The 27175-nt window shown below is 45.8% G+C and overlaps 1 protein-coding gene across 41 annotated transcripts in view; it reads right to left on the minus strand.

Annotated features, from left to right (window-relative positions):
- ANK3 (ankyrin 3) overlaps positions 1-27175 on the minus strand; it is a 493966-nt gene that overhangs the window by 47467 nt on the left and 419324 nt on the right. For 21 of the 41 annotated variants that reach the window (XM_077350705.1, XM_077350668.1, XM_077350667.1 and 18 more), the window contains 8 exons: positions 25085-25191; positions 17002-17226; positions 9086-9240; positions 6205-6416; positions 4536-4743; positions 3475-3571; positions 2223-2451; positions 570-695 (listed from right to left, as the gene is read on the minus strand). In XM_077350705.1, the coding sequence (XP_077206820.1) occupies positions 570-695; positions 2223-2451; positions 3475-3571; positions 4536-4743; positions 6205-6416; positions 9086-9240; positions 17002-17226; positions 25085-25191 (1359 nt within the window). Of the gene's footprint in view, positions 1-569; positions 696-2222; positions 2452-3474; positions 3572-4535; positions 4744-6204; positions 6417-9085; positions 9241-17001; positions 17227-20415; positions 20449-25084; positions 25192-27175 lie in introns of all 41 variants that reach the window. The other 20 variants (XM_077350673.1, XM_077350676.1, XM_077350686.1 and 17 more) reach the window with 1 other exon arrangement.

Consider the following 27175-nt stretch of genomic DNA (forward strand, 5'->3'; position numbering starts at 1 on the left):
AGCCCCTCAAACATTTTTCAGGCTTCAAGAAACCCCAGAAGTAGAGGGATCATACATAATATGGTTGGGAAGAACAGCTGTGGACACGCCCTCCCGGGGCCCCTCCCCTTCCCACACCCTCCAGGCCCATCATTGGCCATTGTGGGAGGGAGGGGCAGATCAACTTGACCATATGTGGTCATATCACCTGATAAATGTTTAACAAATTCTAAAACTATATATATAAATCAATTAACTCTCGTCCATTCAGGAAATCTTTCCATGGCCATCAAGAAACCTGGTTGAGAAAGCCTGTTCTAGACCCTGGGAGACACCCCACCCTCACTTATAGCCATTATCCTGTTTTTCTTCTTGATTCGGATCCTCCTGGCCACTCCTAATCTGTCAGGTGATGGCTCATGTTAATGGGAACCATGTTTTCTCGCAACCCTTAACGTTGGTTGGTGTTCCATGTGTACATCCTTTTCTAAGCACTCCAAATTAATACATATATATATATATTAAAGTCCACATTATCACAAGGAGACAACATTTGCTCAGTGTCACTTCTCTGGCAGCTTTACTTTTACCTTGATAGAAAATGGCAGTCTGTTTTCTTTGAAAGCATAAAAATTAAATACAAGTTGTTGTCCTCCTTTTGTCAGGGGGGCCAGATTCCCATAACAATCCACATAAATAGGCTTTCCTTCCAGAACCTGTCAGACCAATAAAAAGCTTGTTAAGATGTATTTGCTCCGCTCAACACTTAAGCTCAGAAACACAGAGCTCAAATGGTTACAATGATTATTCATAGCTCTATTTCAATACGCATTATTTATTTACTTATCACAGTTTTGTCCAATGCCTCCTTGACTCCCCCACTATCACAACAAGTCCTTCAGCCAAGCTAGGCTGAAGGCCAAGCTAGATGAGAAGCCGATCCTGGGATCTTTTGTGAGCTCATGTGTTCCTTTGTGAGAACCAGGTTTGATTCCCCACTCCTCCCCATGCAGCCAGCTGGGTCACCTTGAGGGACTCAGCAACTATTGTAAAAGTAGCTACGTTCTTGCTGGCAATTTTAAATGAATATCTTTTTACGATGGAATCTACATCTGGAACTGTTTGAAATTTTTGTTTCCCGCTCTGCAATTTTATGCCAATAAAGGTACTCTCAATCTGAATCTTGCGCTAGTCACAGGGCTGTTCTCACAGAGCAGTTATCTTAGAATAGTGCCCGTAAGCTGCTTTAGGATTCCTTTGGGTAGTGAAAAAGGGGTATAAAAAAACAGCTCTTCTTCTTCTGTTGCACCAACAGAAAAGCTGGTAGAATCAAGTCCTGTGGAACCACTCCACTGTGGAGATGGGTTTCCATTTTCCTCCTGTTATTCTTGGACCCGTTCCCTCACCTCCTGCTGCCCCAAAAGGAAAGAGTCGTCCTTGATTCTGATGTCCCTCAGCTAGTTACTCTGCGCAGGCACTGATGCATTGGACAAGCAGGCATCTTTGGGTCAATCATCATAAAGCTCTTGAGGGTAAGAATGGTAGCCCTGTATCCCAATGCCTTTTTTTTCTGGCTGGTTCCTAAGAGTTCCAGGATCTGACCTATGGCCATGGACTGTAAAAATGGAACGCCTCTTTCCCCTAGAGGTCACACAGATTTCAGTCAAACATGTACACCATAAGTACAAAAAACGTTGACCTGATGAGTCTCGATCGATGAGATCTTCATCAGAGGTCAACATAACACCACATAGTTAAAAATACAATATAAGTATTATCATTCTTTTTTTCAACCAAGGGGTACAAATTTTTAAGTAGAAGGCCTTTACATTCCCTGGGCCTGCAGTTTGCTGTTATTGGTTATAGTATGCCAAGACCATTTTTTCAGCAGGCATCTATCTGTAATCTCCCTTGAGTAGAAGTAGATTGGAAGTTTCTCTCTCCCTCTCTCCCTCCCTCCCCCTCTCTCTCTCCCTCTCCCTCCCTCCCTCCTTCCCTCTCTCCCTCCTTCCCTCTCTCCCTCCCCCCCTCTCTCTGCCATATCAGAAGCTACTTTTGGCCAGCTCCCCTGTTCATTTTTCTTTTTGCTCAGCACAGGGGGAAAGTTTATTTACCAATGGTTACTCAGAGTGGCTCCCAGTGACCTATGATGGCTTTCTCCCACCCTCTTTACCGCAGTAGACTCAAACTCGAAATCTCCGTCAGGGCACAACAACGGGTTTTGCTGCCGAGTTTTGCTATACCTCAATGTCTTTGCTTCTTGCAACTTCTTCGAAATTCTCTTGCTGCTCCAGCGTCTTGTCCACTTTGTCGTCCGTCATGCAGAAGCAACGCAAGCTGGATTCGACCGCGTCGTTCATTTTGGCAAAAATCACAAACTTGGCCATATAGGGAACACAGATTAGTTCCCTGTACAGTTGTGTGGCCAGCCCGACGGTTTCAAGAACTTGATGGCAGTCCGCTAGCCAAAACCTGAGCACAGAGTTGAGAAACAGAAGACCAGTCAGCTAGTTTGCACCAAGTGGAGCAAAAGAGAAACTTTGTATGCCTCCAGAGGCCAGAAGAGAACAATCTCCAGTAGGTTTATCTAAATTAAAGGTATCGGCACTATGCTATTTTTGTATATTTTCTCCTTCTGATTAAACACCCCGGTATATAAATCTAAATAAATAAATAAAATAAATAAATAAATAAAATATCTTCTTACTGAGAATAAATAAACCTTGATTTTTATAACTAGCCCTTCCTAAATGCTCGGGGAAAGTAACAACATGTAACAACATTCATTCAATAAAGGCATAAAAACATGTATTTAGTAAAACATTTCCAATTTAGATCAGCTCCCAACTAATTTAAGTTGGGGGGGAGTCAGATCCTTGGGGGGCAATTCCCAGCAGTGAGTCCAGCACTTCTTGATGGCCCATCAGGGCCTCGACTGCAGGCCTGGTGGAACGGCTCTGTCGTGCAGGCTCTGGGGAACTGGTTAACTCCCCTGATCCGTTTCCGCAGAATGTTCCACCAGGCTGCGGCCAGGGCCGAAAAGGTTCTGGCCCTGATCGAGGCCATAGAATCATAGAGTTGGAAGGGGCCATGCAGGCCATCTAGTCCAACCCCCTTCTCAACGCAGGATCAGCCCTAAGCATCCTAAAGCATCCAAGAAAAGTGTGTATCCAACCTTTGCTTGAAAACTGCCAGTGAAGGGGAGCTCACCACCTCCTTAGGCAGCCTATTCCACTGCTGAACTACTCTGACTGTGAAAAACATTTTCCTGATATCTAGCCTATATTGTTGTACTTGTAATTTAAACCCATTATTGGGCGTCCTTTCCTCTGCAGCCAACGGAAACAGCATCCTGCCCTCCTCCAAGTGACAACCTTTCAAATACTTAAAGAGGCCAGTTTCACTTCCTTTGGGATCAGGATCACCAGCTAGTGTACAATGTTACTTTGATCCTCGCAACCAGAGTCATCTGCTTGGCATCCCCTCTTCCTGTACCTGGCTGAAACGTTGGTTGTGAAAGAGACACAATCGTTGACGAAGGTCAGTGGAGTGGTGCCTGTGATGTCTTCCCACTGAGCTGGTGAGGTGCCGCCTAGGGGGAGGGAAGAAGAAGAAGAGGATGCGTCAATACATGTTTTTTTTTTTAAACACGGCTTTGAAATCCTGCTTGAAGATGGTTCTGCTTTGCGTCATTCTTTAGCAAAATATGTTAAAGCTACAGAAAAAGTCCAGTAAATCCCGGGGGTAATTTTGGATACAGTCCAATGTGGAGTCTCCGTATGGATGGGAGCGGGTGATACACAGGGGCAGGTGAGCTGTCCCAGGTGACATCCTCATGCCCTCAGGTGAACCTCCTGGGCCCTTCCTCTTGAGGCAGCACAGAACAGACCTTGTTGTACTTGATGTGCTCTCTCTCTCTCTCTCTCTCTCTCTCTCTCTCTCTCTCTCCTCCCCCCCCCCCCCCCAATCTCCTGCTCCTGGCAGTTTCTGTCAATGCAAAAACAGACAGAAAGGCCAACAGATCACTTTTCTTAGTTTAACTGTCCTTAGGGAACACAATGCAAGTGGAGCAATGCAGGTGGCATGGATCTTTGGCCTCTCTCTTCAGCTCCATCCAAAATGCTGCTATTGAGGTTGCGACCCTTGGCCACAGCATGGAATGCTGCTCAGTATGGGAGGCTGCAGTTAGGCTGGAAATTCCATGGGTATCACAGACCCCTTGCACAATGTACCTATGGGTCCCATGCACTAGGCAAATTGGATGCAGTGTGGTTCTTTTTCTCTGAGCACAAAATTCAGGCTGTTTTAAAAAGGCATGAAGAACTGACCATGTTTGTGACCGCTGTTTTGCTCCTGTGTCTCCTCCAGTACCCGGAGAAATTACTTTCAGCAACGGAACTAACATTTGCAGCACAAGCCTAAACAAGAGTAAGTCGAGTTGAGCCCACTGGCTTCCCACGAACTTAGAAAGGCATAACTGTTCATAGGACTGCACTGTTAGAGACATGGGATGGGGGAAAATGCAGACAAATCATTTCTTAATGTGTTTCTCTAACCTGTGATGCTACATAGTAGTCGAAGGCTGGGCGTTGTGTCGCCTTTATAGCCGTTGGTTATCCCTTCCCCAGACGGGGGCGGCACGGGGATCGTCATGGTGATCGGCTTATGGAATTTTCTTCTCCTGGGTTCCACAGTAACAATCGGACTGAATGTTGCTTTGTTGCCCAGAATTTTCTTGACGGTTTCGTCTGGAACTGGTTGAGCCTGTTTACCGGTACAGAAAGAGAGTCTAAAAGTATGAGTTTCAGGGTTCATATATAGGTTAGCTAAACAGTTACCGCATTCCATCTGGCTCAGAGACCCCCCATCATTTTTGACTCTGTTGGCACCTCTTGGTGTTTTGAGAATGGTGTCTCCAGAAGGCAGAGACAAATCCAAAATGGCCGCCACAAGAGGTCGCACCAAATGGAATGTCAGCACTTCCTGGAAAGAAGGAAAGCCTGAAGGGGCAAAAGAACCATGCTGGCTCACTTGTCCTCCTGACACTTCAATGGAACACCTTGCCATTGGAATGAGGACAGGCAATAACAGGCACTGCTTACAGTGGGCCCACCCAGAGTTCCCCCTGAGCTGTGCCTGTGAGTAGCCGCTCATTAACACAGGAAGCTCCACTCAGTCGACAGCCGAACAGGGTCCCGCACTGCCCATGGCCTATTTTAAGATTACAGCAGTTCTATTCTGCTCAGGAGGTGGACTGCTCTGCTCAGTAGGTGGGAAAACTGTTCTCAGGTGCTTTCTGAGAACCAATGCGGGGGCCAAGGGATCCCAATTATTGGTACACAATGCTACTCTTTACAGTTTACTGGACCACCACTATAGATCTTCAAAATGTAGCTTGCCTCAATGTCCTATTTCAAGCAACAGTGCAGTCCCATTTCTGTCACTTATTAAAAAAAATAATTTTGATTTCACAAAATTTAGTTCCCACTTTTCTGCCTTCACAAGGTTCACCAAGGTGGCTAGCAAACGAAAACATACATGATAAAGAACACATTTTAAAACCATTAAAATCACACACACACCCAGGACAGACATCACAAAAAGAACTAAAATATGCGCAAAGACATAAAAGACAGCAATTAAAATATTGATTAGGAAGGAGTGGTGTAACTTAGGGAATGCCAAAAGCGACAAAGTCTGCAAGAATCCAATAATGGAGTTCAATTAAATTCAATATTATCATCCTGAAAAAGTTAACAATGTCCCATTCTGTTATGGGAAACCTGAAGGGACTCCTAATAATTATCGAATGAAGTTACATGAGGGCTGCAGTCCTAAGAACACTTTCCCAATACTGTGTAAATCTCTGCATCATCCAGAATCCAGTTGTCCCAAGAGGGTCTGGTTAAGTACATCTAGACCAACATCCTGGCCACTTGGAGGAACAGGATCCTGGTCTAGATGGATTACTGGTCTCAGCCAACAGGGCTCTTCTTATGTTCTTACAAGGCTCTCTGGGAGACCAGAAATTAAGGAGGACAGTGCTACTACATTCAATAGTTCCATAAAAGAAGGCATTTAGGTAGCTGCCCTTCCTCATGCAGGGCTAAGAAAAAGAGCATTTCCCTCTCCTGTTAAATGGACAAGAGATCTCCTTACCCTCCCTTTCTCCAAAGTTCAGTTAAATCACTCTTCTTGCATTTCAAAGACCTGTGGCTTTGTTACCTGAAGGCCCACTCGTATCCTTTTGGTTAACGCTCCTTCTGGAAACGACGCTTGAACCCGTGGCACAGTTGTGCTGCTCAGGATACCACCCTCAGGACCGATCTGGTTGCTTTCTTGCTTGATTCGTGAAACCACCGCAAAGTACTGAGGGAAGTCCTTTGTGATAATTCTGCAGATACGTTTCTTCTCGAGTTCTTCAGCGCTGTCCAGTTCTGTATAAGGGTAACCGTGAGTATTTGAACCAGAGAGATTATGAGCACTCTTTGAAAGGAAGCTTTCCCTGTTAGGTCGTCGATTACATGGGTCTTCAACCTTTCCGAGCCTATGGGCACCTTTGGAATTCTAACACAGTGTGGTGGGGGCAGACACAAAATGGCTGCCATAAAATGGCTGCCACAGAAGGCGGAGCCAGCCACAAAATGGCCACTGCAGCCTACTTCCAGTCACACAGCGAAGATACTGACTGAAGCTATTATCCTTGTGCTGTGGTGGCAGCTACAGCCAAAACAATATTTTTAAGAATCTGCACAGCCAATCAAATCTCCAATAGCCAGTCAGAAGGCTTGCTTGGAAAAAGCCCACACTTTCTACAAACATTTGATGGGTTACCAAGAAAAGCGATGGTAGGTAGCTCATTGCTCACCAGTACTACACAGGTGATCCATGTCTATTACACATCACTCTGAATCAGAGCACCGTATTCGTAACCATATTATTTGTGCAAGAGGTACATGCTCTTCGATTTAAATCTACAAGCGAAAACAAACCAGGCTTAACATCACACCCTGCTAATAATCATTTTTCCCCATGGTCGTTCTTCCTGAAGAAGACTCTGGCTTGGCTACTATATCTTTGGTTCACATATGCTTTTCCCTGGACACTGCATAAGCCCTCAAAATGATCTGAGCAGGAATCTGTGGCAGATGAACAATGATAAAGATCCCAGGCCTTTGTATCTAAAACGTAGTATACTTTGAAAACTGGTTAAGCCTCATGACAGGCATTATTAATAGTTCAAAAAGAAAAAAAATTAAAATACGATACGATGTCAGATCACAACTTTTCATTTTGAAACAACTCAACGAAAATGATAAACAATCATGAGATCATTACAAATTCAAAGTTTAAAGCTTTTTGGTATTCCAGCTTTTTAAATTCACATTCAGTCTCAACTATTCACCCATTTTCATCATGCTATTCGTTATAAAAGTGAGGCCCAATTACATAAGTCTGTCCTATTTAACCCTTTCCTCCCAAATTCAAACGAAAGGATTTTATGGTTGGCATGGATTTTCATCCTGCGGGTTCCGAATGGCTAACTGGTTGCTATCTGCTGATGTTGACATAAAAGTGAAAAGGATAAAGAATTGCAGATCAATTCAAGCCAATTCCTTGCAAGGAAAGTTGCTGAAGGAGCCACACGCGATTCTTAAAACCAGGGGTAGTCAAACTGCGGCCCTCCAGATGTCCATGGACTACAATTCCCATGAGCCCCTGCCAGCAAATGCTGGCAGGGGCTCATGGGAATTGTAGTCCATGGACATCTGGAGGGCCGCAGTTTGACTACCCCTGCTCAAAACCATACTTACAACAGCTATTGTGGGCGTGTCCTGGAATGCTAATTGGGCTTGTTCAGGACAGCCTATGACTGGGTCATTTGACACAGCAATGCAATAAAACCTGGCTTGCATTTTAGACTGGTGTTTCCTGTCGAAAGGTTTGTCCCTTTTAACATGTACCACAAATGGTGCTTTAGAGACAGTATTTATCAGAGCCAGTAGATGGCACTGTACTCAGTGAAGAGAGGCAACAATCCCATTCAAAGACGGAAACAAAGATGGATGCTTTTCATTTCTCCAACCGTTGGATCGGATTGCAAAGACGTCGTCACACTATAACCCAGACAGGTCTTCTGCCGCCTCATTCACTTAATGCTGTAAGCAGCTTGGTGGGGAAATGCATGCAAACCTGGCAACCGGATGGCGGCATCCCTGGATCTGCCATGTTCCCAGACACTGCCACAGGCTGCAGCTGAGGGGGCAAGGTGGCTGAAAACAGGTGCTGCCACCATGCTAACCGGAATAGCTTCCAGGAAGAAGCAGCATCTGCATTGGGGCAGATGTGACTTTCTCTTTCTGGCTGCCTCCCTGGGAGAGGCCTGGCTCCTCTGTGTGGAGAGGCACAGGAACGAACCAGACCTAACACCATCATTGCCGTGTGATTGACACACACACACAATCTAAGAGGCACTTGTGTCTTGAGGAAATGAGACCAATTCATGCAGGAAAAGGGTATCAGACATCCATTATCCATTATTCCATTATTCCTCCCTCCTTTCATTTGCGGGTGGAGGTGGCAGGAAAAAGACTCATTTAGATTCAATTATTGATTTTAATATTTAAAATTTAAAATTTTAATGTTTCTGTGTTTTAACCCTTTGTAAGCTGCCCTGAGAGCCTCTTGTGGCGCAGAGTGGTAAGGCAGCCGTCTGAAAGCTTTGCCCATGAGGCTGGGAGTTCAACCCCAGCAGCCGGCTCAAGGTTGACTCAGCCTTCCATCTTTCCGAGGTCGGTAAAATGAGTACCCAGCTTGCTGGGGGGTAAACGGTCATGACTGGGGAAGGCACTGGCAAACCACCCCGTATTGAGTCTGCCAAGAAAACGCTAGAGGGCGTCACCCCAAGGGTCAGACATGACTTGGTGCTTGTACAGGGGATACCTTTAACTTTAAACTGCCCTGAGCCTTCGGATATGCTTCAGCAGGGGTAGTCAACCTGTGGTCCTCCAGATGTGCATGGACTACAATTCCCAGGAGCCCCCTGCCGGCATTCGCTGCATAAGAGCAATAAAATCCCATGAAAACCAATTAAAACGTAATCTACCTTCATTCATGCCATTGAGAATCTCGGTGAGGTTTTCGTGCCTGCTGTCGTACTGGTGCTCTTTCCACGTCTCGCCGTTTTCGCTCCGAAGCACTATCAGCTCCCGTTCTTTGCCGCGCATTGATCCAAAGTGGGGGATTTCCACTATGACCGGACTAGACCAAATCAAGAGAAAAGAGAAGCATCTCATATCGTATCTGCATCTCCCCCCACCCCGTTTCCTAAACCAACATCTCCTAAACGAACGTCTAGGAAACAAAGACAAGCACACTTATGGGGTGGTGGTGGTGGGGGAATGGTTATTAACCGGCAAAGCTGCAAAACCCTTTCCGGTTCAGATTGCGAGTGATGCCATCACTCCAACTACGCAGCGGGGTGAAGCGTACACAGGAGAGTGCTGACAAGACAGCAACTGACACAGACAAAGAAGAGGAAAGAAGTCCAAAAGACACAGCAGCAACCAAAAAGAAAGGGTTTCCGCAGGCGAGCTGATCCTGCACTTAGCTGCCGTTTACTCAGGGCTGTGTGTAATTGGTGCTATAAACAAAAGGGTTTGTGCCCAAGTAACTCAACGTGCCACCTACAGAAATAATGCAAGTCAAGTGCCTTTGCAAGGTTTATTCCTTAAAGACAAGGCAAAAAGTACAAGCCCACGGGGGGGGGGGGAGGCGGTGGCTGCCTGCTTGGTTTTGGGTTGGCCCCACAGTCTCCAGCTTAGCCTCACAACTGTCAGGGCTAGAATTTGGCTTTCGTAAAAGGAAAGCAACAGAGGCGAAACTATAAGGAAGCTCAATTTTGCTCAAGAAGGATCAACAGGTAAACAGCCCGGCGCATGCACTATGCATTTTATTCTGCATGCTCTTTCTCATGAAGGGTAAGGGGGTAATGCTAGGAATAAGAGTCCCACCCCCCGATGCCTGGAAATCAGGCACGCAAAGAGCCATAAGAGCCACACACACAAGAGCCACACACACAAAGAGCCATCAAGAGCCATAAAGACTAGAAATGTACTTTCGAAGAGAGTGTGTGTCTCCAAAAGCGAAATTCTCTACCTGCCATCACATTTATGGGTATTGCCCCCCTCCCCTTGCAGTTGTGCAGAATCGCAGAATACACACAGCCCTGTATTTATTTTGATCAGTATCAATGGGAGATGCATGGACATAGGCAAAGACCGAATTTGATTTGAAGGCATAGAAGGGACACAGTCAGGTTTAACTAACAAACAAACAGACGTTCTATTTTGCTGACAAAGCACACAGACATTGGCTTGACTGCTCCAGGGCAGCATTGGGATTAAGTCTCTCACAAAAATGAATTCGTCAAGTGGCTGATTTGTAGCAGTAATTTAGAGTGCACCCCATGAGACTGTGTGCAGATATTTCCAAGTGTTTCATGTGCATCTGAAATGTGTTTGTTACCTAGGACCACACTATCTCTCTACCCTGTGTTGGAATGTAGGCAGCTGGGCTTTAAAATCAGAAAACTTCAGCTAATTTATTTTGATGATTTCCTGCTTTTCTCCAGCCTTTCAATGATTTATTGTTTGGGATAACTTTTTCTTGATTGTGACATTTGCAGTGGCAGATCTTACTGGAACTGTTGCTGGGCTCTTTTCAGACTGACTGATTCAAAGGTGGGATACAGAAAGTCTCAGCAATTTATAGATCAATTCTAAACTCATTGACTTTGGTGAATTCAGGTGCAACGTGGTCGAGGATGGCCTTGTTAATCTGAAGTGCTAACAGAAACATTTTGCGTTAACATTCTGGTAAACAGCCATGAAATTCTTTCTTTCCACGGTAGCAAAGTCCAGCACCCGCGTAATGCTCTTAGAACACAATCTCTCACGGAGTTACATCAGTCTAAACCCATTGATTTAAATGGATTGAGAATGGGGTAAATCTGCCCAGGATTGTGCTACAAATGGCCTAAGCATAATTAAGATATTAACAATGCAATCCTAAACAGATTTACAGTCTTCTAAATCTGTTGAAGCCCATGGACATTGCACGGTGAGCGTGACTCCCTCCCTTTTCGACTGTCACGTAAGAATATGGATCAGGGGTAGTCAAACTGCGGCCCTCCAGATGTCCATGGACTACAATTCCCAGGAGCCCCCTGCCAGCGAACGCTGGCAGGGGGCTCCTGGGAATTGTAGTCCATGGACATCTGGAGGGCCACAGTTTGACTACCCCTGGATTATAGTGCAATATTACATTTGCCCTGGTGTTGATGCTTATCAGGGTGTGATTCAAACCAGAATTTGCTACCCTGATTCAAAACAGGTTTGCACAGCTAGGAGAGGGCAATATTCTGTTTACACTCAGCCACTCCTGATGATAAGAGCTATCAGTCATTCTGCACTCTAGTCCTGTGCAGTGACATGGCAGCTAGAAGGAGGCGGCTTAGTTAAGGCTGCACATCACACACACAACAGCACAGTTTCACAACTTTGGTGCGGAAGCCCTTTTGTAATGGGTGTCAGTTCAGACAAATTACTCGACCTGATCTTGGTAGATAAACTGCACACAACATGCCTAAACAACTAGGGACTCCCCAGATCTAACCGAGTGGCTAGATCAGGAGTCTCCAACAGGGCACCTATGGGTGCCCTGGTGCCCCCCCCCCCCACATTTCCTGAGACCCATGAAGTATTTTTTAAGAAAGTGGGCAAGCCCAAGGTGGGATTTTTGTTCCAGCAGAGCTTTGACTGGTCATGGGTGATTTTTTAAAAAGTTGGTTAGGCAGCAGCTGCCACTACAGCACAGGAATGTGATACGAGGCAGGCGGGGTGCCTGGAAAAAAGCATTTCTAAACAAGATGGACATTTTTAATGGCAATCTGCTTCTGCTGAAATACTTGTGTTAATATTAGAGTTATGCCTGGCCTCACCAGTGGCTTCACCCATCCTGGTGTAGTGGTTAAGAGTGGTGGCTACTAATCTGGCGAACCAGGTTCGATTCCCTGTTCCTCCACCTTCAGTCAGCTGGGTGACCTTGGCCTTGCCACAGCACTGAGAAAGCTGTTCTCACAGAGCAGTGATATCAGAGCTTTTCTCAGCCTCACCCACTTCACAAGGGTGTTTGTTGTGGGGAGAGGAAAGGGAAGGCAACCGTAAGCTGCTTTGAGACTCCTTTGGGCAGTGAAAAGCAGGCTATAAAAACCAACTCTTCTTCTTCTCCTGCAACAGCCATTTTGTAGTTGCATCCACTGACCATGTGTTAGACTTCCAAAGGCACACACAGGGTGAAAAATGTTTGCATCCCCCGAGTTAGCTGTTTGGTAGGCAATTAATGAAAGGAGGCTTATAGGACTCCTAGTGGGCTGCCATGAATGGTTTCAAAGCTGGTGGTCACAGATGTGTTGGTTTGGCACACAGCCACTGTCTTGAGCACTCACACCGATAGGCTGAACGCTTTCCCCAGCCTTGTCCTCCACAATACACCTCGCATCACCTGACTGTGTGCCCTCCACCCAGGATTACAAGTGCATAATTCAGTGGCCAGTGGGCGCAGTCAACAGGTACAGCTCTTAGCTTCCCGTGCCATTCCTTAATAAGACGGACAGTTTTGCTAAATTACTCATGGGCAGGTAAAAGCGGCTGACAGATCTTGTCACAGAAACACGGATTGTTATGGACTAGGCAGCTTTAAGACACAGTATCGTTATTTTTCCTACAGAGGTTGTACACAACTCTGTCCCTTTTGCACAGAATAGAAACTGCGGTGGCCGCGGGCCATGTTTATTGTTCACGAGGCACCCCACAAGTGGTGCATAATTAGTTAAAGAAATCATCTTAGGAAAGGTAGATAATTTCTCCAGTCCTCAGTTTCCCAATTGGGAGAACCAGTAATGACGGCAATTTGGAAGAACAGAGAATGTAAGGCACCATCCTTCTCTTTTAGCTACTTTCACATCCCATTGATTTTGAGGGGTTGATTTAAGCACGCGCCTCCATTGTGCGCGAGGGAATCAATGGGATAGAAAGGTGCGGCATAGGCTGGAGGGTGTCCTTGCCGGTATCGGTCAAGTGTGCCAGTTTAGTGTCTTCAGTCTGGGGATTTGTTCCAGGGCCACGAAAAGGAGACAGAGAGCATCCGTTCCACGTACTCGCCTATCCTAACTTTGCTCCAAAGTTAGAAATCTCGGCACGCGAGGAAGTTCTCTTTTTAATACAATCTTTGCAGGGGAATAGGTCGGATACTGTCTCTCCGTAGAAGACCCACACCGCTTTGCACACAAAGAGGAACAATACTCACAGAGAAGGTATTAAACAGGTATTGAATACGGGACTTGGAACAACATGCGACATTAAACTTCGCAACCTTTGAACGCAGGCAAGCAGAATGCTTGAGATTTTAAAGATGAAAGATACAGTTTTCTGATTTTTGCACACATATATTCAAAATTCACATTTGTTCCCCCCCCCCCCTAGCCTGACACAATTCAGTGTTAAAAACTCTTATGTTTTCACCAGTGTTATTCAATGAGATCATGGATTGAATTTTAATAAACAAGACCAGATTGGGTCACAGGGGCGGCCAAACTGGGGTTCCTGGAGTTTCAAGAAGTGCAATAGCAGTTAGTTGCAAATTTTGTAAGTAGGAATACTATGAACACAGCAGGAACCAGTCAGGCATTTCCAATCTTCCATTGGGATTGAAAAAAAGATTGACATTGATCCTATATTAGTATGTATTTATCTGCTAAATAATAATCTGTAACAGCAGGCACACTGTTATAATAACATGCTAAGGGCTAAGTAGATGGAGAGTGGGCGTGGCCTATCCAAGGCAGGGCCCAATTGGGACATGCTTCCTTGCACAGGCCATGCGCACTCCTGCCCACCCAGGAGTTCTCTGCTGGCATTGCCAGCAGTTTGCCCCTGGACGCTCTTCAGGACACATGTAAGTGCCCTGGGGATGGGGGACTCAAAGCCCATTTTTAAAATGGGCTTTGATACCAGCAATATAATAATAATGATAATAATCTTTGGCATTGTACATTGAATTAACTCCCAAGCAGCAGAGCAAAAACAACTACTAGCAAAAGCTGTCCTGTTCACTGCCACTGATCTCTCCTGTCCCACTGATAGGCTCAAACAGCTGGATGCACTTCTCTATTTTAGACAATAGGCACAATACCAAAGAAAGGAGACAAGAGTGTTGCTCTGCCTTGAGAGCCAGTGTGGTGTCGTGGTTAAGAGAGGCAGCCTATAATCTGGGGACCAGGTATAATTCCCCACACCTCCTCCATGGGCAGCCTGCTGGGTGACTTTGGGTCAGCCACAGTTCCTCTCAGAGCTCTCTCAGCCTCACCTACCTCACAGGGTGTCTGTTGAGGTGAGAGGAAGAAAAGGCGATGGTAGGCCGTTTTGAGACACATGAGGCCTGTTGGGTGACCTCGGGCCAGTTATGGTTCTCTCAGGGCTGTCTCAGCCCTATCTACCAGTCTGTCTTGGGGGGGGGGAGAGGAAGAGTAGGCATTTGTAAACCACTTTGAGACTCCTTCTGGCAGTAAAAAGTGGGGTACACAAAACAAATCTTTCTTGGTGGCGTCCTATCTAGTACTAAACAGGGCCGAACCTGCTCAGCTCCCGAGATCTGAGTCGACGAGGCAATCCTGGGCCATTCAGGTCTGGCCCGTCAAGCTCTTCAAGGCAAACTGATATGTTTAGGGGAGTAAACAACGCAAAAGCATGGAAACATGCCTGATTAATCTGAATTATGGCCCACTCCACTCCAGGGTACATCTGAGACATGTTCCCCAGCTGAGGTGCTGGTTCTCATACCAAGCATTCCCTCTGACCCCCGGATAACTAGGCTTTGGTGGAACATGCTGCCCTCAGGTTGCAGCCGACTTACGTGGGGTTTTCAAGGCAAGTGAAGGCGGTGCTTTGCCACGGTCTGCCTCCACATCCCAACCCTGGACCCCCTGGGTGGTCTCCCATCCAACCCTGACCCTGTTTAGCCTGTGAGCTCCAAAGAGATCAGGCTCGCCTGGGCCATCCTGATCAGGGCTTTGGAATCCAGGGAAGGAAAAACAAATGGACTAGGAATAATCCACGTTCACAGACTCTGGATGCAAGCAGCCCTGCTGTGTTTTCCAAACGTGGATCAGCAGTAGCTATCCATAAGGGTGGTTGCAAGGGTTCTAAATCCCTTGATCGGCCGAGGCATACCTGCATGACCATAAGAGTCTGAGACAGATTTTAGGGAGTTCTCAGAGCACGTAGGAGCCACTCACTGACTTGTTCCCAGCCTGTCACTGCTTCCCTAGGACTGCCAGTTCCCAGTTGGAAAACACATGGAGATTTGCAGGGCTGGAGCCTGAGAAAGGTGGGGTTTGGGGAGGAGCTTCAATGTAGTATGATGCCACAGAGTTCACCTTCCAAAGCAGCTCTTTTCGGTAGATGAAGGGATCTCTGCCAGGTGGGGATCAGTATAATCCGCAAAGATCCCCAGCCACCACCTGGAAGCTGGCAATCCAAGCTTGGAATATTGGTTTCAGAACTCTCTTGAAGTTAAGCAAATGCTTGGAAGGTCCAGCAATAGAAGATGCTGTTTTTTTATGTTCACAATTCCCCAAAGTTTCGGGAAGACCGTCTGAATCACATATTTGGCCGCCCCTGTTTTACAAATACCTGTTTTAGACAATGGTCCAAGTTTGGCAATGCCGTTTCCAAGACCGTGTAAATACCTTCTCAACCAACAAGGCTAAAACCAAAGGATCACCACTGTATTCTTTTTTTTAATGTACTCAACATGGCTGAAACAGTTAAACTTTTGTTTAAAAAAATCAGGAAGAAAAAAACAACAGAAGTTATGAAAGCAGAAATGCTAGCAGTGAATTCCGCATGCCTAGAAGCACAAGATCAGGAACCGGAGCAGTGCTAGAATAAAATCAAGCCACTATGATTTTTCTTTCAGTGACGATAAAGTCAGCTGAAAGGTTGGTTTTTTTTTAATTGATTTTTTTTCCTGTTAACTAAAAACAAAAATGGGAATGACCAAAAGGAAAAATAAATAAAGCAGAACCGAAAGATTTAAAAAAAGAAAGAAAAGAACCGTAGACATTTGATATCTTTTCTTGTAAACATCCTACCCAATAAATTTTGTTCCTTGAGGCCCCAGCTGCAGGATTCGGCTAACCATGCTCTCGCCCTCATTTAGAGGGGGAGAATTGGTGGGCAGGTGCAGTTTACTGAATAACATCCATGCAGCAGGAAGAGAAACGAGAGGGGATATTAGGAACAGCCCGTCATTCCCAACAGAACTTTCCACCAGGGACCACGGGGTGGGTAACGAACAAAATTTATCATCAGTTGAATAGAGAAATAAATAAATGTATCCCCATACCCCCACATCATAGTGGATTGTTTCCCGTAACGTTAGCTTTGGGGGGTGGAGGAGAATAATGTCCACTGTTGACATTGGTGTTAGTTCAATGGATCAGATTCAGTGCTGCAAAATTCACGCGTAGTGGTTCGTTCTTCCCTTAGCGAAGGCATGCAGCTCTCAAGAATGAGGGGAGGTTTGGCGCAGAGTACACAACTGGTGTTTGAGAATGATTTGGTGGTAGACCTCTAATTCAACCTGGCTTCCAAACTCATTCCATTCTACACATTTATGCATCTCCCTTTGACATGACTGGAGATGAATCAAAAGCAACAGAAGAAGAAGAAGAAGATTCGGGTAGTTTTCGTTATACTCAGAATAGGCAGAATTCTTGTGGATAACTGTAGAGAATTCTGCCTAAAACAGAACTGCAGATCAGTTGAAACAAAAGAAAAAGAAAAAAGAACAGCCTACCTCAGATTAAATTATTTAAATAGGCAACAATTAAGAGGGGTAAAGAAAAAAGGTTACCGATCTAATGTAGCCCCCGGCAATAATACTTGCAGAATTACTCACCCTAAGAACTGTGCACCTGAAGGCCCCATTTCCACCAGTCTACTAGCCAATCCTTCTCCTTCGACCATTGGTGGTGGGCTGGCCAGTTTGTGCCTCTTTACCAAGCGGCAGGTGATGCGGGTGGGCGCTGTGCATTTTCGTGGAGGGATGATAATCCTCATGCCATGATGACGGCTGCCCCTCATGGAACCTCCACGAGCATCCACCATAAAACTAACCAAAAAACTGTGTGGAGAAACAAGAAGAAAGTCATCCAGACGCTATGGCTTTGGAAACAAACAGCCGTGGAAGTCAACCAAAACCTCAGTTCTACAATGAAACCAGTGACAACAAATACCACTTTTAAAAAAATGTGTCACATGATACACACTTCCATGGCACAAGGTATACAAGAAACTTATTTCATAAGGAAATTAAATTGTAGTAGACAGACAGTGCTATCCTAAAGAGATTCACACCCTTGTTAAACTCAAGAACTTCCGACAAACAGAAGGGTATAACTCTGAGGACTGTATTGATAGTCAAATAACAAACTTTTTTTCTATTTTCACAGCAAGACAAAGCTTTAGTTTACAAAAAATGTTATGTCAAGTATTATGGTTAAAAAGGGTGCCTTTGTCAATTGTAATTAAAATATTAGTGTATCATCCATATTAAAATATTAGTGTGTCGTCAACCACATTGCACTACTAAACATTTCAAAAATCCCTCTCCTTCAAAGAATGACTGGGACGTTCATATGGAAAAGTATTTTGAAGTGCTTTAAATGAATATATTGTTTTAAGACTGGAGTTTTCAAGGTAGTTCATCAACATTGGGGACCAAATAAGAAGAGCCCTGCTGGATCAGACCAATGACCCACCTAGTCCTGTGCCCTGTCACACACAGTGGCCAACCAGTTCCTCTGGAGGGCCAACAACAGGGCATAGAGGCCAAGGCCTTCCCCTGATGTTGCCTCCTGGCTCTGGGATTCAGAGTTCGTATGTCTGAATGTGTGAGGTTCCCCTCAGTTACCATGGCTAGGAGCCAATGACAGACTTAACCTTAAGATTCAGAACCAGGAATCCACTGCATTTATCCTGCAGCATGATGTTGAATATTCTCATGCATTCTAATGTGATGACAATAGAATGAACCCCAACTACCATTGCTGCTGGTGCGATTATTTCTACTCACTGGCTGAGATTTCCCCCAAATCTTAATGGGGGCTCTCATGGGGCAGGGGATGGGGAAAGCTGTGCTCCACAAGCAGAAGCCCTTGTTGTCAGATAGCCACCGGCTCCTGACATGATTTGCTTAACTAAGTCCCAGAACTCCCTGAGGGGAACTGACCTAAGGTTGCCTTGCTCATTTCCCCTCCCTTGCATTCTCACACTCTGGGGCCATCTGGCTCCCTATGCAGTGTCCAGTTGTCATGGCCGTGTCTTCCCTACAGGAGCTGTCAACTGTACTACACTTTGATGATAACGAACCATTCTCAGAGAAGCTGAGTTGTGTAAAGAAGGGAGGGGGAGATTTTGCCTCTATAATTGCTCTGGAAGAAAAAGAGTTGGGTTTTATACCCCGCTTTTCTCTACTGGAAGGAGTCTCAAAGCGGCTTACAATTGCCTTGCCTTCCTCTCCCCACAACAGGCACTCTGTGAGGTAGGTGGGGCTGGGAGAGCCCTGATGCTACTGCTCTGTGAGAGCAGCACTATCAGGGCTGTGACAAGCCCAAGGTCACTGAACTGGCTGGCATGTGGAGGAACGGGGAATCAAACAGCTTGCTATATTGTTGGTGAACTCCCCCTTATAGCCTTCAAACAATGACTGGACAGATACTTATCCTGGATGCTTTAGTCTGATCCTGCATTGAGCAGGGGGTTGGACTAGATGGCCTGGAAGCCCCCTTCCAACTCTATGATTCTGCAATTCAGATTAGAGGCCGCCACTCTTAACCCCTAGACCAAACTGATTAACGCTTGCCTTTGTCTTCAGCAACACACGGATCTTGGGAAGCCATTTGTACTCTCCTGATGCAACTTCTAAGTTTCTAGCTAGAACTCTTGAGATGGCCTTTTTCTGGGAGATTTGCCATGGAACATGACCCTTGTCACCGCAGAAACACTAGTTGGGATTGGAGCCATTTAATGTAATGACGTTACAAATGACTTCTCCAAGGATGGCATAGTTATAGGCTGCCATCTGTAAGGCTGCTGGGCACACTCTTAGAGACAGCAGTGTGGCTGTAGCCATGGCTGGCAACTGGGGGAGGAGGAGGGGGTGACCAGAAGCAGGAGGCAAGCCCTGGTTATGTCACTGGTGATGTGTTCACTTCACTTCTGGTGTGCAGTGCCGTGATCATGCGGCACCACCCATTCCCTGGGACCCTGCAGGGTTTCACTCCAACAAGCTTGCCCAATGAAATGCAGGACTACATTGGTTAGAATTTACGTTAAAAATTAGTCTTTCTATATGACCGTTTATGCACTGGGAACTTCGCTGCCCCATTCCCCTGTCAGGGTCACAGATTGGGGGCGGATGAGGTGCACCAGGCCAAATGCTCCCCCATGTGGGTGCAGGAAGAGGTGGGGCAACCTGCCACGACTAAAACCCCAGCCTGCAGCCTGGCATGAAACCTCCAGTGCATAAATGGTCTCTAAAGAGCTCTCTTGTGCTGCTTTCTCACACAGGGGATAATGCATTTCCAAAGAGCATCAACAAATCATGTTCAACTGGATTTTCTGTGCCACACAGGGAAGCCCAGTGGCAAACGATGGCTCAAGTGCCTTGTAAGTACACTGGAAGTGCATTAATCCCAATGTATGGGAAAGCAGCCTGGGTTTAGGAATTCACAAACGCTTTTATTCTATGGCTGCACAAATAACATGCGAGACGCTCATATTCGGCCATTGGCTCTAGACGTGAATGGAGCTTAAACTGTTTGGTTACACATCAAAGGCACAGCCATGGCAAATGGGATCCTCGTCAGTAAGAATATAGCGATCCACGTCATTAGTAAAACATTTCTCTTTTTTAAAAAAACCCAATGCTGTGGAGATCAGCCATCTGTTTGCAAACTGCATTGCAATATTTTGGGGGGTGGGGGGGTCGTAAGCATACATTACTACTCAGTTTTTTAAAAACAATATCAACCCTTCATGCACTGCATCTACACACAGGATTAGTAGCTGATGTTCATCTAAAATTAATTATTGCCGGTCTAATGATGTGAGCTACAGAATGCAGAGCTAAAGTACAATGCTAAAAGCTTTAATTAAAAAAAATAATAAAGTGAAATGTCTACAGCACGTTAGCAAGGGCAAGGGGTACATGTAGATGCACTAGAAAAGAATCAGCTAGACCTAGGTGGACTGTGGAAAAAGAATAAACATATATCAACTCAAAATGCGGAGTCAAAGACAGCGTCATCACCTTGAATCATACTGGGGGAGTGGAGAGGCATAGCTGCAAAACAGTTTAGAAAGCAAATTGGAAAAAAAAATTAATGCAAGGTCATTAATTGGAAGCAAGCAACAGAAGATGTCAATCATAAGCAAAGGAAAAATAATAACCAAAGCAAAGCGTTTCGATTGGAGCTTGGGTGTTGGTTTGGTTTTTTTTGCAAAAAAGGATTCTTCTTCCATTTTTTGAATAGAATACACATATGCCAGAACACACAATATGCACTTCATTGCTTTTAAAACCCTTTCCAAAAGTATGATCTGATGAGGGTCTAAACAGCAATCGAGTATGGACGAGAGCAACACAATGTTCTTCGGTATATTTCGTGTTGAAATGCACGGGGTGGGGTGAGGGCGGGGGAACAGCCGTCGTGCTTCTGCAGAACAGCTGGTTTCCAGATAAATATAAAGCTGGACATGAAAAAGAAATGTGCCAGAACCCATAAGCCACATATAAAAGTGCACTGGACATCATAACGACCAAGCCTGATGCAGTTAAGAAGGATCTGTGGCAATCCGATGTTGATAGATCAACAACCCAACCTAATGTTGATATTCTTCCGTAAGAGAAGAAAAAGAGCTGGTTTTTTCGTACATACCCCACTTTTCACTACCCAAAGAAATCTCAAAGCAGCTGACAATTGCCTTCTCCTCCTCCCCCCTCCACAGGCACCCTGTGAGGTAGGTGAGGCTGAGAGAGAACTGTGACTAGCCCAAGGTCACCCGGCTGGCTGCATGTAGAGGAGAAGCGAGGAATTCAACCCAGATCTCCAGATCACGACACCATCATCCATCTTAATAACCATGCCTCATTTATATGACTTGCATTCTCTGCTTCAGCTCAAGCAGGCCATTTTAAATCAATTTCTTGTGGGAAAACAGAATATTTGCCTTTATCGAAATGGATCCCCTTATTTATTTATTTCAGCTCATGTCCTCTCCAATCTGGGGTAGCCAGCAGTGGATGCCAAGCCGGTGGAGGGGGGGGGGGGGTAAGGATGGGGTTTTAAACTGCACTTTATTGCAATTTAAACAATATTTGATTGTAGTTTTATTATTGTAATAGATTTTATTGATTGCGTTTTTAGTGTTGTGAACCACTCGAGCCCATATGAGGAGGGCGGGATAGAAATTAGATATTTATCTATTCTATGTGGACATAAAGAATACCGAGTTTGTAGGATAAACTAGATTGAAATGGGTCTATGAGTCTATGAATCTAGCACTTTTAAGACCAACAAAGAATTATTCAAGGCATGAGCTTTCGAGGGCAAGCCCTCGAAAGCTCACGCCTTGAATAAATCTTTGTTGGTCTTAAAGGTGCTACCGGACTCCCATTTTATTGTGTTACATGGACTCGGGCACCCTATTTCAACACAGTCAGATATGTCTGCCAACATATGCTTGCTGCCACAATAGCTTGGTCTAGGACAAAGACTCCTCTTGGTTTGTCAGGCTTTTAAAGGGGGAATGGACAAAGTGCATTTGCTTTCTTGCTGCTTCTCCCCCATCCCCCACGCAACACAGACTCTTAAGCCCCAAGAACTCCTAATTCCCAAGGGATTAATCTTTCTAAGATTCTGAGACTGATGGACATTGGGTGACATTTCAAGGTTAAAAACAAACTTCCTGTGCTGGGGGAATCTGCAGGCTTTCCAGTTAACCTTTGCAAACAGACAAATCCCCTAAGTGGCTCTCTTATTTACTGGCATAAATATGAGACAGGGTTTTTTTTTTTTTAAATGCAATTGCGTGGTAGCTATTTTCATATTCTAAAGGGTGTGTCAGCTAAGTATAAGAATGTCCCCAACACTCCTGAGATGGCATTCACTCTGAATATCTTTTCACCAGCAGGACTCTCTCTACCTCCATAAAGGCAAATATTCTATTTTCCTGCAAGAAACTGATTTAAAATAGCCCACCTGAGCGGAAGCAGAGAATGCAAGTCATAAAAATGAGGCATGGTTATGAAGATGTATGAAGGTGTCATGGTTAAGAGTGGCAGCTTCTAATCTGGGTAACCGGGATTGATTCCCTGCTCCTCCACCTGCAGCCAGCCGGGGGACCTTGGGCTCGTCACAGTCCTGTTAGAGCTGTTCTCATAGAGTTGTTCTGTCAAAGCTCTCACAGCCCTACCTACCGCACAGGTTGTCTGTTGTGGGAGAGGAAGGGAAAGTGATTGTAAGCCGCTTTGAGACTCCTTCGGGCAGCGAAAAGTGGGGTATAAAAATCAACTCTTCTACCTGACATTTCACTTCCTGTTTTGGGTATATGAGAAAAATACTGACTTGCAGCTACAATGTTACCAAAAAATAGACGAATTCTTGTACTTCCAACTGAAAGAAAAAGGATCCTGCAGCATTAGATCTGCCAGCTCTGGGCTGGGTATATACCTGGAGATTTGGGGGTGTCGAACATGGAGAGGGTGGTTTTGGGGAGGGGATGGTACTCAGCTGGGTATAATGCTGTAGAGTCCACCCAAGGCTAGCAGTTTCTCCAGGGGAACTAATCTTGGTTATCTGGAGACCACTTATAATAGCAGAGCATCTCCAGGTGTCCCCTGGAGGTTGGCAGCCTTAATGTACACTGACAATCTCTCTCTCTCTCTCTCTCTCTCTCTCTCTCTCTCTCTTTCTCTCTCTTTTCCCCTCACCCCAAATTGCTCTCATCATAATCAATGACAAATATTTGACTCCATTCAACATCAGCCCCCCCAAGACAAAATAAAACTTATTCCCGAATAAGGACATCCAATATACATTTGACTCAGTCAATTAACATCGTAGATTTGATGCAATTCTAATTTCTGGCCCCTTAATTTCTAGGATTTCATGTGGCACGAAGGGCTACAGCTGGAAAGCAAAATTTCCTTTTTGTAGAAGGGCCTGGCAATTTCACATGGGGACATTTGGCTATTGGCAATAAGGAAAGCTTTTAGTAGTTCCACTGGGGACAAAGAAAATGAGAAGGGCCTATAGGCCCCTTGGCTTCCAGGAAAAACATGGCTATGTTGAGCGGCTGCCAGCTTTTCAGCATACCTATGGATTGGCTTGCACGTTTGGCAGTGCCCCTGCATTTCTGCGGCGCAATCCACCGTGGCTTCGCCTGCCCATGGCTGTGTCAAGAACCAGAAATACAAGTGCCCACAGCTGCACGGGAATGAAGCACGTCCCATCATCCCAGCAGCATTTTGCACAGCGAGAACAACTGTATCCTTGCATAGGCATTCTGCTGTGCAGATCTGTATGAAGCTCCAGCCGCATGACTGCAGGCATGTGCAAACCTGGGGACGAGGGGGTGAAGGGGATTTGCTGCAAGCACTGCCAGGAATGAGCTGGGGAGTTAAGACGGGCCTGGAACATGTGGAGTGGAGTGGCCCCCTGTATTCCTGCACGCCGGCACAGCAGGGGCCATTGACTTCAATGGTACCAGCGATGGCGATGAACTCGCCCACCCGGTAGCAGCGTGGGAATAGGCATGGGGTGTCCTTCTTGCTGAAGGATCTGAGCCAAGTGGCCCCTGCAGCCCTGGCAATGTTGTTGGGGATCAGATTTGTTTGCTCCCGGCTATCAGCAGCTCTCTAGAGCAGGGGCCCATTGGGCCATTTCTCTGTGAGTTCAAAGGTCAGTGTGTTCCTGGATGTTCAGGCTGCCAGTTCCAAGTTGGGAAATATGTGGAGATTTTGGGAGTAGAGCCTGAGGAGGGCAGGGTATGGGGAGGGGAACGACTTTAATGGGATATTATGTCACAGCGTTAGGGATGTCGGGCCCCAGGTGGGACCTGGGGAATCCCCTGTAACTATGGCTCATCTCCAGATAAAGAGATCAGTTCCCCTGGAGAAAAGCGATGTTTTGGAAGGGGGACTCCACAGCATTACACTCCTCTGAGGTCCCTCCCCGCCCATTCCCAAATTCTCCAGGTAAAGTCCATCTTTCACAAAGGCCATTTTCTCCAGGAGAGAACTACTCTCTGTCACCTGAAGATAAGCTGTAATAATGGGAGATCACCACCTGCTGGTTGACAACCCTGCCAAGACACGGCCATGTATATGAAGCACTTTCTATCACTTTCTTGGAATATGTATAAACCCTTTTCTTGAGAGTGACTTTCAAGGCAGTTAGACCGTTCTGCACTGGGAACTTCGTTTCCCCAGCTCCTCTGTCGGAGCACAAATCCATGGCGGACGAGGTGCACCGGGCCAACTGCTCCCCTGTGTGGGAGCAGGAAGAGGCAGGGCAAACTTCCCGGGCTCAAACTCCAGCCTGCAGCCCAGCGCAAAGCCTCTAGTGCAGAAAGGGTTTTATTAGTGGCCTTAAATGCAATTCGGAAAGTAGCCTGACACATGCTATGTGGGCAAAAATCTTGTTAATAACAACAACACTGATGATTATTATGATTTACTAGAAAATAATGGCGAACAATTGTCATTTAGGATAATAAGTCTTCTACTAATAATTCCTTCTACGCAGATGTCGTTGCTTCTATCACTAAGTTGTTGGGTTTTCTTGGTTGTTTCAACAATGCTTACAGTTGTGTTACAGATTTAAGAAGGGGCCCTGCGACGTTTAGCAGGCCGTGGCTTTTCGCCATTTGCATAGCGTCATGCCGAACAACAAAACACAATTTGTCAAGTTACTTACCCAGAATGGATGGGACTGGAGACGAGGTTCACATTATCCAAGGTGTCTGCCGCCCAGCTGTAATGTCTGAGGGAGTCGGAGTCGAATTCCCTTGGAAACGTCAGGTGCTTTAAAGACAAGGAGAGGTGTCAAAGTCAGCAGAGGGGAAACAGAAGGCAAACATGTTCTACGATCCACCCCCCAGCGAGAAAGCGAACGGATGGTGCCCAGCACTTGGTGGTACTTCGAACAATTATGACTCATTTATAGTTATAACTTTTGTAGTTATCGGGTCACTGGAACACACGCTTTACACAATTCCACCCAGAAACACAGCGGCCGTTATTTCACTAGCAAACTTTGAAGGCTTCCTCCCATGGGGGAGTTCCTTAAGCTGAACTTCAGCCTAAGGTCAGATAACGTAGCAAGCTCAAGGGTGAGCAGTCATCTGACCCAGGGAGAGCCACACTGAAACCCAAGCCTCATACCTCAATGAGGATTTCATTAGGAATCCCCTCACTGCCTTGAAACGATATCCAAAAAGAATGTGTTGCCCATGGGGCTCGCTTGTACTCCACCCACCCCTTCGGTATACTTCCCAGATGATGCAGGTGACTCTAAGAAGAAGGCAAAGTATCCGTTTTCCACGTGTCAATGGGAACAAAAGAGGCTGTAGCTCAGCAGGGACCAGCCTTTCCCCAAGGAAGCTTCCACCCCTGGGATATCTAGATGGTCTCAGCTATCTAGGTGTCGGAAAAGGACTTTTTCTGGACAGCCACTGTCATTCCAAGTAGAAAATGCTCCGCTTGATAGACCAATCGTCTGAGTTGACAGGTTCACCCTCCCCCTTTCCTTGGCGTGGTGGTGGGAAGTCCTGTCAGCTCATAGCCAAACGAGGGCAACTCCGTAGGGTTTTCAAGGCTAGCAACATTCAGAGGTGGTTTGCCATTGCCTGCCTTCACATCCCTTGGGGGTCTGCTAGGGATGCCAACCTCCAGGTGGGCCCTGAGGATCCCCTGGAATTATAGTTCATCTCCAGCTTCACCCCCCATTATCTCCAGGTATTTCCCAAGCTTACAGGTCTCCCATCCAAATATTAATCAGGGCTGTTCCTTCTTAGCTTCCAAGTTCTGACAAGATCAGCCTAGCCTGGGCCACCTGGGTCAGAGTCCCCCATTCCTTATTCACTTCTTTTATGGCAGCATCCATTTCATTGATCATTACAGTCCATGCCATGATCTGCCTGCTTGGCTTCAGCAACAACCCTGCATCCTACCCCTTCACACGCCCCTCCCCCCCATGCCTGTGGGTGTCATTTAGCAATTCAAGATGACTCTTCAATAGGGCTGGCAGGCAAGTGTGACCCTACTAGCCCACCACAAGGATACTGAGATGGCTTTGAGCTGTCAATGCAGAATAAGCAACAGCGGGCACAAACCCTGTTCTTGTGCCCGCTGTTGCTTATGCCTTAGTTTGCTATTCCAGCTGCATTGACCGTGAAGGAGCTCCTCACTGGGTAACCCCTACAAAAAAACAGCTGCCAGTCTGGCAGTAATATGGTATGTCTTTCCATGAGTTTTCTAAATAGAGTGTTTCCTGGCTGTAAATAAGGCAGGAATAAAGATAGCAAATGGTGCAACTACACAAAATCTGCTGATGTCTATTATTAACCAGCCTCCCAGCTCTCAGACGGCTTTGAAAATAATTTTTTTTTTATAGTTCCCATGTCAGAAATCATTCATCAGATCCTTTCGGTGCCCTGCTCTGAGATGAAGTCAGTGGCACATTAGGAACATTTTATTTCTCTTGCTTTCCCCCTGAGAGGAACTTTTAGGAGAGAAAAAAGCCAAAACGAATGTTACCTACAGGCTTCGGGGTCTCGCCTGCTTTTAATGTTTTGCTTTTAGATGTTGGGAACGGTCGTTCGCATTTTCCTTCCGAGGTCACTTTAGGCATTAAACAAAAAACAAACTGGAGGTGTGCACCAAGGCTGGGCTCAGCAGTTTAGAATGGTGCCCTGACAAATGAATCTGAAGTTTTAATCTGTATAACAGACTTTTTGTTTTAAAAACCTAGAAATGTAAGCAGGGAGCTTGGTATAGTGGTTGAGAG

Source organism: Paroedura picta, chromosome 8, assembly GCF_049243985.1.
Source record: "Paroedura picta isolate Pp20150507F chromosome 8, Ppicta_v3.0, whole genome shotgun sequence".
Lineage (NCBI taxonomy): Eukaryota > Metazoa > Chordata > Lepidosauria > Squamata > Gekkonidae > Paroedura > Paroedura picta.